The sequence below is a fragment of the Gekko japonicus genome, unplaced genomic scaffold, assembly GCF_001447785.1.
Source record: "Gekko japonicus isolate JY-2015 unplaced genomic scaffold, Gekko_japonicus_V1.1 scaffold3498, whole genome shotgun sequence".
Lineage (NCBI taxonomy): Eukaryota > Metazoa > Chordata > Lepidosauria > Squamata > Gekkonidae > Gekko > Gekko japonicus.
In genome coordinates this window covers 131,738-144,246 of record NW_015170378.1, presented here as the reverse complement: position 1 = coordinate 144,246, position 12,509 = coordinate 131,738, and the positions used below count along the sequence as shown (strand labels likewise).

The 12,509-nt window shown below is 44.3% G+C and overlaps 1 gene segment (V, D, J or C); it reads left to right on the top strand.

Moving 5' to 3' along the window:
• Positions 1-2,080: 2,080 nt before the first annotated feature.
• LOC107116350 lies at positions 2,081-6,924 on the top strand (the record flags this gene model as incomplete). The annotated part of the segment is given in 4 exon segments: positions 2,081-2,392; positions 2,769-3,095; positions 4,949-5,290; positions 6,330-6,924. Coding segments are annotated over 4 exon segments (1,376 nt in total), but the record flags the coding sequence as incomplete, so codon positions are not given.
• Positions 6,925-12,509: the final 5,585 nt, after the last annotated feature.

The following is a 12,509-nucleotide window of genomic DNA, read 5'->3' as shown; positions in this document are numbered from 1 at the left end:
TTGATTCTTGATAGCCCGCATGAAAGCAGAAAGTGTCAGAAGCAGCTAAGGTGAGTCTGTATAGGGTTTGATTCCAAATCGACAATGTCATGCTCAAGCGCAATTAACCACTTACAGCGAATACCTTCCTAAAATAAATTACATGTCCCTCTTACGCCTCCTCTCTCATCCTTCCAGTTGCATTTGCTAAATTGGGGGGGTGGGGTTCCCCACAAAAACTTCAGCCTAATGATGAGGGTAGATTCCTTCCTCAGTCAGGGAGAACCTTAGGTGGACAGAGATGGGCAGATCAGGTGGGTAGAATCAGAAGCAAGATCACTTCTGGGAGGGGGGGTAGTACCTGCCAACAGTTCTTGTTCCACCTGAAACATTCCTTTACTTAAAAACAAAATGGACAGTAAAAGGTTGTGCTTTTGGGGAGGGGGAGGGGAGGCAAAGGAGAACTCCAAGTGGAGCAAGGCACCTGCCAGCCCCACCCTGGTTATCTCCTTGCATGCCTCGCAGTTCTCTGCAGATTTGGGAAGGCTCAGGGAACCGTGTGGGTCTCCTCATCTAAAACACAATATTCAGTCGGCTAAGCATCCACCTCAGGACAGGTGGGGACTGCAAACGGGTTCCATTAGTTTAGGCGTAGTTTCAGGGAGAGTTTTGAGGAATGATTTGTCTTCTCTGAGTCTTGTCTTTGGCCTTCAATCTTTCCCAGCATCAGGGTCTTCTCCAGTGAGTGCTCCCTTCTCATTGGGTGGCCAAAGTATTTGAGCTTCAGTTTCATTATCTGGCCTTCCAGGGAATAGTCAGGGTTGATTTCTTTTAGGATTGACTGATTTGATCTTCTTGCAGTCCAAGGGACTCTCAAGAGTGTTCTCCAGCACCATAGTTCAAAAGAATCTATTCTTCGGCGCTCGGTCTTCCTTATAGTCCAACTCTCGCAGCCATACATGACTATACCCTGAGTTCAGAACAGCATTCAGTAGAGCTCAGTGGAAAGCAACTCAATCCCCCTGAGCATTTCTGAAGCTTGGTGCTCATCTGAGAGCCGTGGAAACCTTGGGGAGAAACTATGACTCATTCCAGCTTCCCATATGTCTGCTTAGAGGCAAACGACAAACCACCATCACTATACGCTTTTCTATGGCTAACTTCCCCCAAACTACCAAGTTCTCCTCAACACAGCTGAGCATTGGTTTCCAAAGGGCTCCTCTCTGAAATGCTTGCATTCTGATATGGGACCATATTAGGGCATGACCCCAATGGCTCCCAATTCCAGCATACCTTTCAGCCTAATGTGGCTCGAGGAAGCACCAAGAAGCAAAATATTAGTCTCGGGTATTTTGGTATTTCTTTTTGTATTTTTTATATGTGTGTGTATGAGTGCACCTGGAAATCATGGCAACCTCTGGTAACTGACTAGGGTTACCAAGTACCTACCGCGAATCGGCGGGGGCACATGGTCCCCGGCCAGAACATTCCTCCCTGTAACACACCCATGCTGCACCATGCCGTTGCCAGGAAGTGACGCCGGGCGACGCTCTGACAATGGGGCTGGAAATTCGATGGTACCATTGAGTTTCCAGCCCCATTGCCAGAGTGTCGCCCGGCGTCACTTCCTGGCGACGGCATGGTGTGGCGCGTTTGTCTTCCACATGGGAATGGTCCTGAGAAGTATGTGTCCCCCACCGATTCTCGGTAAGTACTTGGTAAGCCTATAACTGACCCCTACTGGGGTCCTGGAGGATATTCAGAGAGGTGGCTGAATAAAGCCTGCCTCCGCCTCCTGCTTCTGGTGTTTCAAGGAGGTCTCCAATCCAAGTATTTGCTAGAGTTGACCCTGCTTAGCTTCCAAGATCTGATGAGATCTGACTTGCCTGGGCTATCCAGGTCAGGGCAATATTAGTCTCAATTTGATCAGTCAACAGCAGCTGAACCCATCTCAGAAAAAACAGATGTGAATGATGAAGGATGATGTCTTCCCTTTGCAACAAAGCAATGAGTCACTTTCTTTTGGCACCTGAATCACAGCTGAACAGTTAACGCCTTCCAAAAACCCTCCATTCTTATGTGTGTTTTTCTTCTCCCACAGTTTCTCCAGCTGCCCCTTCTCTTTTCCCTCTCATTTTACCCTCCGAGAGCATCCCAAGCAACGGACTCACCACCATCGGGTGCTTAGCCAAGGATGTCGTGCCTCCCGTGATCAGTTTCACCTGGGACAATCAGAACGTCAGCATCAATGCAAATAACATCAAGCAGTTCCCTTCCGCTTTCAACCCTGCTGGGACGTTCACCTCCAGCTCTCAGGTGACCATCTCTGCCAATGACTGGTGGAATTTTCAGCCATTCCATTGCACGGCTAATAACACCAATGGAACTGCAGTGGCACAAGTCATTCGTCCAAGTAAGTGAACGTATTTGGTGTCTCTTGTTCAACCAGCAGCCATCCCCCTATGAACCACAACACCATGAAACAATTTCAGGAAATGGTGTCTAAGGTTGCCACAACAGCACATTCTGATTAACTGATTTATTATTTTTATTATTGTATTAAATATAGCTCACCTGTCAGCCCGGAAACCAAAGGCAGCGTTCAAAGACAATCTTGGCCAGAACTAATGCTTACACATTCCATCCAACTCTGTAATAACCGGCTAGTTCCAAAACAGCAACATCACACTCTTAACACAATGAACAGTACATAAATATTAGACTTGCAACAAGCAGATTTGCCTTTAATAAATTTCCCCTTCTTTTTGCTATTTCCCTTCCTCCTTAAGCTTCCTGTCTGAAGCCTGAGATGATTATCCGTGCGCCACGCCTAGAAGATTTTGAGAATTCTGACCCAAATGCCACCATTGTCTGCATGGCTGTTAATTTGCACACTGCCAGAGCCACAGTCCAGTGGCTGAAGAATGGTCATACACTCAACTCTGGCTTCACCACCACTGGACCAGCCGTAATGGGTCGTAATGGCTACAGCATCGTCAGCGAGCTCACAGTCGACAGAAGGGACTGGGTTTCTGAGAAGACATTCTCCTGTGAAGTGCACAGCGAGAACTTCACCGGCATCAAAAATATCAGCAAGCCCCTAGTCTGTGACCTTGGTAAGTCGAAACGCTCCAGCCTACCCATTAACGTCAGAACTCCAGAGTCCCTGCCAAATCGGTTCAAAACAGGTCTTCAGCAAGACGTGTTCTGATGTCTACCTCCACAGAATAACTGTTAGTTACAAAATTGATTTTTGAGAGATGTTTAACTTTTAAAGGAATGGTAGAGGATTCATTCCCCTTCAGAAACAAGATCCGATCCAATCCCCTCCAGAAGCTAAAGTCCAAGGAGAATTTTCGAACCACATATAATCTTGGCAGGTGTGAGTATGGGCAATGCCTGGATGGAAGACTAACAAAATGTGGTCAGTGGTTAGAGAGATGGACTAGAATCTGGGAGACAGTTCAAATCCCCACTCTGCCATGGAAGCTTGTGGGATAGCTTTTGGCAGGGCTCTTTTTGTAGAAAAAGCCCAGCAGGAACTCATTAGCATAATAGGCCACACCCAACAGCAGACACTCATTAGCATATTAGGTCACACCCCTTATAGCACAGCTCATTAGCACATTAGGCCGCACCCCCATGTTACCAGAAGTGTGGTTATCCAGCCACACCCACCTTTTGCTTGTTATTCTGTTTACCTTGTTTGTTGTCAAAACCCAGGGCCTTTTTTGTAGCAGGAACTCCTTTGCCTGTTAGGCCACACACCCCTAATGTAGCCAGTCCTAATGAGTTTCTGCTGTTGGGTGTGGCCTGTTATGCTAATGAGTTCCTGCTGGGCGTGGCCAACTTGGGAGCCAGCCGGAACTCCATTCCTGTGCGTTCCTGCCCAATAATAGCCCTGGCCTTCGGCCAGTCACAGTTTCAGTCCAATCTACCTCAGAGGGTTCTTGTGATAATACAATTGGGAAGGGAGGAATATTATAAACTGCTTTGGGTACCAATTGAGGAGATAAGTGGTATAAATGAAGTAATATAAATGAAATACATTACATAAGAAACTCTATGCATGCTGCCTTGAGGTCCGTAGATGAAAGGTGTTGTGCAAGATAAGCATTCTCTCTGAAAGCACACAAGATTTGAAAGGTTCAGTTCTGCTCCTGAATGTCCAAATGATCTCATTCTTCCTGCTCTATGGAGACCACTCTGACGCAAACTTACATTTAAAAATTGCATCCATCAGCATATTCCAGGAGGGTTCTGAGAGGCACCCAAACACTAAATTAACTCCTGTGTGGAATGTCCTTTCATACATCTTCTGTTACTGCTGTATCCGTTCTCTCCTCTACCCATGCACTCAGGGCCAGTTTTGACATTATTTTTAAAACTGAAATGAATTTGTGAAAAAAAGGTTCTGGGAGCTCCGACTATTCTCCCTTCATGAGTCGGGCAAGTGCAAATGGCGGAAGATACCAACAGAGGGAACATGTGGAGGAGATGGAGGAGGAGAGGAGGAGGAGGAGGAGGAGATTGGATTTATACCCCGCCCTTCACTACCCAAAGGAGTCTCAGAGCGGCTTACAAATTCCTTTCCCTTCCTCTCCCCACAACAGAAACCCTGTGAGGTAGGTGGGGCTGAGTGAGTGAACTGCTCTTTCAAGGACAGCTCTGACAGAACTATGGCTTGCCCAAGGTCATCCAGCAGGTACAAGTGGAGGAGTAGGGAATCAAACCCAGTTCTCCCAGATTAGAGTCTGCACACTTAACCACTACACCAACCTGTGATAGTTTAATATAAACACAAAAACACATTCTGAGTTAAAGCATTAGAAGAAAACATACTCTGGTTATCAAAAAACAGGCAAATTCAGCATGTAGGCTACTTGAAGCACATGCTTCAAGTACCCAGGTGAGCCATGTTCTGATTTATTGAGAAACTGAATGTTGTTCCCTCTTGGTTCCTTCTCAGGTCCTTGTTCAGATGCTCAAGTCCGTGTGGAGACCATCCCACCATCCTTTACTGATATTTACATGACCAAATCAGCCAAGCTGACCTGCAGAATCTCCAACATGCCCTATGATCAGGATCTTAAAGAACTGAGCATCACCTGGACACGGGAACGTGACAACACACAGCTGGAGACCGTAATTGGAGAGTCTATCGCACAAGAAGACAATGAATTCATATTTGTAGACGCAACAGCAACTGTGTGCCCAGAAGAATGGGACAGTGGGGACATCTTTAAGTGCAAAGTTACTATTCCCTCCCTTCTTCCCACAGCTGAAACAAGAACCCTGCAGAAGCTTAAAGGTAGGTACCTCTTTTACATTACTAAAAAAAATGATGCATGGCACTGTGTATTAGCTTCATCAGGTCTCTCAGCTTGGCATACTATGAAGTGGGCAGAATGGTTCCAAAAGGCCCACTGAATCATCATTTATTTACTTCAAAAGATTTCTACCTTCAAATGCCTTCTAGGAAACTCACAACAACTGCAGGTGTTGAGAACTAAAACAATACATACAATTTCACACAAAATAAAAGTAAAAATCAGAACTAAGCTCCAGGAAGAAACAGCAGCAGAACAAACTAGTCATCAAATTAGAAGAAGAGGAGGAGGAGGAGGAGGAGATTGGATTTGCTGTAACTCCAGGGGATCGCCAGGTCCCACCTGGAGGCTAGCATCCCTAATCAGCCAGGAACTGTGCAGTCTTCAAGATGATTGGCTGTCTTGGACAGGCATCAAATTATTGAGCCCCCGCTCATACTCTTTCTCACTCTCACTCATGCATACACACACCAATGAAGATAGTTCCAGAGGGTAGCCCCTCTGCAGTAGAAGACCTAGATCTGAGTCCAGTAGCACCCCAGAGAACAACAAGATCTTCATGGTATGAGGTTTCAAGGATCAAAGCTGACAAAGGGAGCTTTGGTTGATTTGCCAAGCCATAATATGAAATTTACCAATCAGAGGGGCTTCACTGTGCTACCTTATGTCCTACAGCCATTCTCCAAACACGCTAATGATCAGAGCTTTACTGAGGTCTAGTGATTGGTAAGAATTCTGTCAAAAATCAGGCATAAGGCATTTGTTACTCTTCACCTTCCTCTCCCCCTGTCTCCGCTTTTGTTGCTTTCTAGCATCCGGATGGTGTTCCTGGTACTCCTTCTGTCTATGCCATCAGTGGTATCAGGTTCAGTGGGTCTCTCGGCCCGGCACGCTCCAGAATAGCCAGAAGGGTTATAAAATGCCCACTGAATCGTGACAAATTTCCCTTTTGTAAAACTACATTAAAACTCTAGTTTAGGCCATTCCCCTGATTAATCCATTTTTCTTTTTGCCATCCAGGTGGGACTCCCCACGCACCTGCTGTCTATGTCCTCCCCCCACCCTCAGAACAACTGACTTTACAGGAGACGGCCACCCTCACTTGCCTGCTGAAAGGTTTCTACCCCAATGAATTCTTTGTGAAGTGGCTCCGGAATGATGAGCCTGTGGGAGACTCAGAGTACTTCATCAGCCAACCCATACAGGAATCCAAGACCCCCGAGCGGTACTTCACCTATAGCACGTTGAATGTCAAAGAGCAGGACTGGAGTTATGGAGTCATTTACACTTGCGTGGTGGGACATGAGGCGCTTCCCCTCCAGACAACCCAGAAGACCATAGACAAGAAAACGGGTAAACCCACCCTTGTCAACGTCTCCCTGGTGCTCTCTGATACCACCAACACTTGCTACTAACCGTCGTCACCATTTGTGTTGATGACCCTCCAGTCCTCTATTTCCACCTGCATCTTTCTTTTGTTGTGCCTCCTCTTGTCTTCCTATGGGCTTTTTAATGGAAAGGAGGGGTGATGTTGGGTATCTAAAAAATAGAGGTCTAAAATGTCAAGTCGTTCACCTACTTGAGGCCGAGTAACTGTTTGCAATAAACTATGTTTTCAAACCAAAGGGAGACTATCTGGCGTGCTGTGAGGTTTAATATTTCAGTTGAAGAGGCATGGAATGAGGCACCCAACTCCATTGGAATTCTAAGGGAAATAAAGCAAATCTTGCTGACATCAAGTTCTTAACTATTCTGGGGTCCCGATCAGATGGGTCTTTAGATCCGTGCCAGGCCCAAGTGCCTGGTGGATTTAAAGGTAATGACCAGACAGCAACATCTGGGAAACATGCTTGTTCCGTGATCATCCTGTTTTACCGCACTTTGGAGCCGTACTTAAAAGATACTAAAGTCCAGAGTTTTCGCTTCCCGGCTGGCCAATTGTGGACTTTCCCCCATCTGATCGTTTCAGTGCACACTCCTCCCGTCAGGATGGTCTGACGTCAGACCATTCCAAGTGAGCGCCATTTTAAAAAAATCTTAGTGATATGTGCATAAATGTGTAAACGCACGACGGCCGCAGAGCTCCGGACAGTTTCATGTTTCTAAACGGCCCATGAATTTTGTTTTCAAACCAAAGGGAGACTATCTGGCATGCTGTGAGGTTTAATATTATCTTTCAGTTGAAGAGGCATGGAATGAGGCACCCAACTACATTGGAATTCAAAGGGAAATAAAGCAAATCTTGCTGACATTAAGTTCTTAACTATTCTTAAGTCCCGATCAGATGGGTCTTTAGATCCGTGCCAGGCACAAGTGCCTGGCGGATTTAAAGGTAATGACCAGACAGCAACATCTGGGAAACATGCTTCTTCCATGATCATCCTGTTTTACCGCACTTCGGTGCCGTACTTAAAAGATACTAAAGTCCGGAGTTTTCGCTTCCCAACTGGCCAATTGTGGACTTTCCCCCATCTGATCGTTCCAGCGCGCAATCCTCCCATTGGGATGGTATGACGTCAGACCATTCCAAGTGAGCGCCATTTTAAAAAATTCTTAGTGATATGCGCATAAATGTGTAAACGCACGACGGCCGCAGAGCTCCACTCAAACATTCTGGACAGTTTCATGTTTCTAAACGGCCCGTGAATTTTATGAACTGCATTAATTAAAAAGGTACCTAGAGGGAGGTACCACTGCCGGTGTTTTAAGCATTCAACTCCACGCATGTACGGAAAAACAAGTACACGTTGAGGTCGGATGCACATGTGCAAACAATTATTTTTTTAAATGACCACGCGGCTCCTTCAGGTGGATGCCATCTAGACAACCCACCATGGAGTATGCGCGCAGTTAGGGGAGCTGTCTGGTCATGCAACGCCAGATAAAAAACATCGGGATCAAATTAGAGCTGGGCCAATTGCGGTATTAGCTGCCCGTCTGAATGCACCCTTGGATTTTCAAAGAATGCTAAAGACATTGTTTTATTTCTGTTTCTTGTTAAGGTGTGCATACACCACCCTTTCAACTTGAAGATACTGAGATGGCTTATATACTCCCATCCAAAAATACTCTTTGTACAAATACGATTAAAAATATGCGAAATTAAATGAAAATTCTATAAAGAATCCCTAATAACAACATTAACAAGAGGCAGAAACATGGATCAATAAATATCTGAACCACACACACCCTGGGGAGGGGATGCAGTTCAGAAGTAGAGCACTTCCTTCGCATGCAGAAGGTCCCCGGTTCAATCCCGTGCATTGCACCTTAAAAGATTAGTTGGTAGGTGGTGTGAAAGACCTCCACCTGAGACCCTGGAAAGCCACTTTGAGTCAGAATAGGCAAGACTGACCTTGATAGACTGATAGTCATATTCAGTATGAGGCAGCTTTGTGTGTTCATCTGTGGTAAAAGCCACTCTTTGATTTTAAAGGCCATAGCAGGGATAAAAGATGTTAAGCTACAAGTGACACGCTACAAAATCACACAACAAAAGCCAGGGTGATAAAATTCTCAGTAAATGGGGCACACAGAGCATGGCCGGAGGGGGAAATGATCCTTCGTAGGTGCTCCATGGTCGCGCATCGTAACAGTGTACTTGCTTACACTACAAAGTTTGTACTTCCTCCTAATCATTCACTGTTGTTTTCTTGGCTTTGGCCTTTTCTTCATGTGCATTCTCTTCTGCCTCTTCTTCTCCCACATCCTCATGTTCCACGTACACGTCATAATGGTTATTGTTCTAAATGATACCATGTCTACTTCTGGGATGAAACTGTTTTATCCTATTCCTTCCCTTTCGGGCCCCAACACTGTGGAATAACTTACAATCATCCAAGAGTAGATTGGATGTCAAACTTCCCATAGCATCCTAAGCATCCGTTCTGAAGATGCAGGGACTCGGCTCATGAAAGCCTCTTCTGTACACCGTTATTAAAAGGAGATGTCTCACTCATTTGCTATTAGTAGAAGACCATGTGTGCCATCATCATGTCCTTTACATGTAGCAAAGTTTTTATTAAGAGCCTACTCCCTGAGAAGCAGAAACACTTAAGAAGTTAAGACCAAGGTGTCTAGAGAGAGCAAGTTCTTTACACATCAACACCGTGGACAACAAATAAATATTTATGGCTATATATTTCATGCAAAACATTAGTTTTTCAGTTCAGTTATATCCCTGGAAAAGACGATATATCCTTATTACTGTTTCCCACTCAAAAGGAAGAAGATGCCAAATTAACATTCTTCCTTGTAAACAATCGCAACACAGCTTGGTCATGACAAAACAGCTCTTACAGGAAAACCAGGAGGTTCCATTTGCTCATCCCAAACAAACTGGCATTTGTTAAATAACAACTGAACAATATTACAGTGATGATTTTTACCAGCATCTACTTCAGGAGAGCATAACACTGGAACCTCTGCCTAAAGACAGGGGGACCATGCTATAGTCAAACAGTCAGCTTTAAGGAAGGAGTTCAGCCAGGAGGCAGCTTTGGGAAGATCTGTGGTGTTGAATACACTCTTTAACAAGTAAAGGAATTTATAAAACAGGACATTAAAACATTGCTCTAGATAAGGCAACTTAATTTATATACACGTATTTATAATAAATGCATTGGATACACAGTTCTCTTGCACCACATCAAATTGTCAATCATCCCTACGGAGAAAACCAGTCATTCATAGTATTACAGTAAAGATGGAAGGAATTCAAGAAATGCTGCTACTTTAAGTCATCTAGGAGCTAACTCCTATACCATTGTGTTTCGTGCTTGAAGTTCTTCTAGCCTCTCTCCTTCCCTTCCAAACTCAGCATCATTCTCCATTTATATCAGAAGTCGTGGATCCCATCTCGACACTCCACTTAACCCAATCCATCTGCTCACCCTGCTCTCTCTCTCCCTCCAAAAATATAATCAATCGCACATGATATGCCAGTGTGTTGAAGTCAATAGAGAACAGGGTACAAGTATCCTCCAGAGGATAAATTTATGTACAATTCCATTATGTACATTTCCATTTTTCTAGAAAAATCCAGTTGAAAGCTATAAGTGCCAGAGGGGTTCAGTGGTTAGAATGTCAGTCAAGTATCCTCCAGAGGATAAATTTATGTATAATTCCATTATGTACAGTTCCATTTTTCAAGAAAAATCCAGTTGAAAGCCATAAGTGCCAGAGGGATTCAGTGGTTAGAATGTCAGTCTAGGATCTAGGAGACACAACTTCAAATCCCCACACTGCCATGGAAACCTCTTGGTGAGCTTGGGCCAGCCACGCACTCTCTACCTACCTGACAGGGTTGCTATGAGGAAAAATGGGAAAGAAAAGAATACAAGCCACTCTGGGTCCCCAGTGGGGGGGGGGGAAGAGTATAAAGGAAGTCAAATAAAATACGTAAAAGAACCTACACAATGAAAGGCTGAGGAGACATCTCCTTTCTCTATGACATGAACTTTAGTTCTGTAACTTAGTCGCAAAAACAGCAGTATGAGAGTGGGGATGCAGTTTTGGGGGAAAGGGATTTAACATAATCACCCATACTCAAATAACCACAGACCTCCCCCCCCAGATTTCATAAAGCCTGATAAGAAAAAAGACAGGCACACTATGGTTTCCTGTCTCCCTCCGCCCCACCCCGCCCCACTGAGGTTTTAAGTAGCTCAGGAGAGGTATTTTTGATAAGGAAAATGGAACAGTGGGATAAGAGTTATAAGAAATCCTTATTCTCCTGCACTTTGCAGGTATTCTTCAAAGTTAAATGATATGACAGGGGACCCAAGTATAGACCCCCCCAATATAATGCGGTTGACTCTCAAATTTACCCATACTGTATCTTCACTGCCCCTCAAAATTATATCAGGCGATATATTACAATCTGTACTGCTATGGTCTATTGTGACGAGTTGAAAGAATCCTATACCACCCTGGCAAGAAGCTCAATCTTAAATTTGACAAAATTATCTCAGACAGAACAGCATCTGTTGCCAAATAGGGCTCCATATGGTTATCAGTACACAATACTGAATGGAGAAGCCTTCTAGGTCACCTTCAGGGCATACAAGACTCATAAAGAATCTGCAGAGCCATCATAAGCTCAACTCATGGGTTGCTTGCTCGCCCTTCAGTTATGTGCCAATCCACAAGCACGCTGCCCAAACAAAAGTTCTGGGCACTGAAATGTTCACAGTTTTAGCATTTTGCTGCTCCGTGTGGCATCTTTCACCCTCTTGCTTTAATTCCCTGTAATATATTTAAATTTCAATAAAATCCTTTAATACAGTTGCAAAACACTGGGCCTTCGTACCAACAAGCCAAGAAATAATTCATTGCGTGGTCAGAAGTAACTGTATGTCCTTTCATCTCAGGCAGGCCTTTTTTTAATCTCTTCTCTCTTCAAGACAGAGAAATGCCACAATTTGCAACTGTCTCAAGGTTTCAAACGTTCCACTCTTCCCTGTTTGTCTTGACACTTCCCTATAATTCTACTTATCATATAGCATCCTTACGAGTTGGCTGTTACCTGTCCAAAAACAATTCTGCTGCATATCAAAGTGCGTCTTTCCTACTCCCTACTCATTCCTTGCTTTAGAAGTTGCTGTGATACCTTCTGTTGTTTTCTTTGTCAGACTACACTGAGACATGTTCTTTGCTTTCTGAACTCCTAAAGAAACTGATTTCCATTTATCATCCAAAGCTTACCTTGATGGGATTGTAGCCACTGATGATGATGAAGGACTCCTAAACATCTCGTCAATCCTTTCCACTTTTATCATCCTCTTCCTCGTGAGCCTTTTCTACAGTGCCACCGTGACTGTCATCAAGGTAAAGTAAATAGGGTGTGAAAGGAAGGATTTTGAAAACATATATTATGGATTACACATAGTGATCCAATAGCCATTTGTTTTTAAAAGGGAGAGAAGCAGATCAAGAGAAGAGCAAAACTTACATGTGGTGCCAATGGTCATTACTGGATGACCCAGAATAAGGTGGGGCAATATGTTGGAAAGTTAAATCTCTCAAAAAGACGACACCCTCTCAACAAGGGAGGTATAGTTTGCAAAGATGCATATCCAGGCCATTAAGATGGATAAAACCAAAGTTATCCCATTCATCACAGGAGCGTGGTCCAATAGCCGTTCATTTTTAAAAGGGAGAGAAGCAGATCAAGAGAAGAGCACAACTTACATGTGGTGC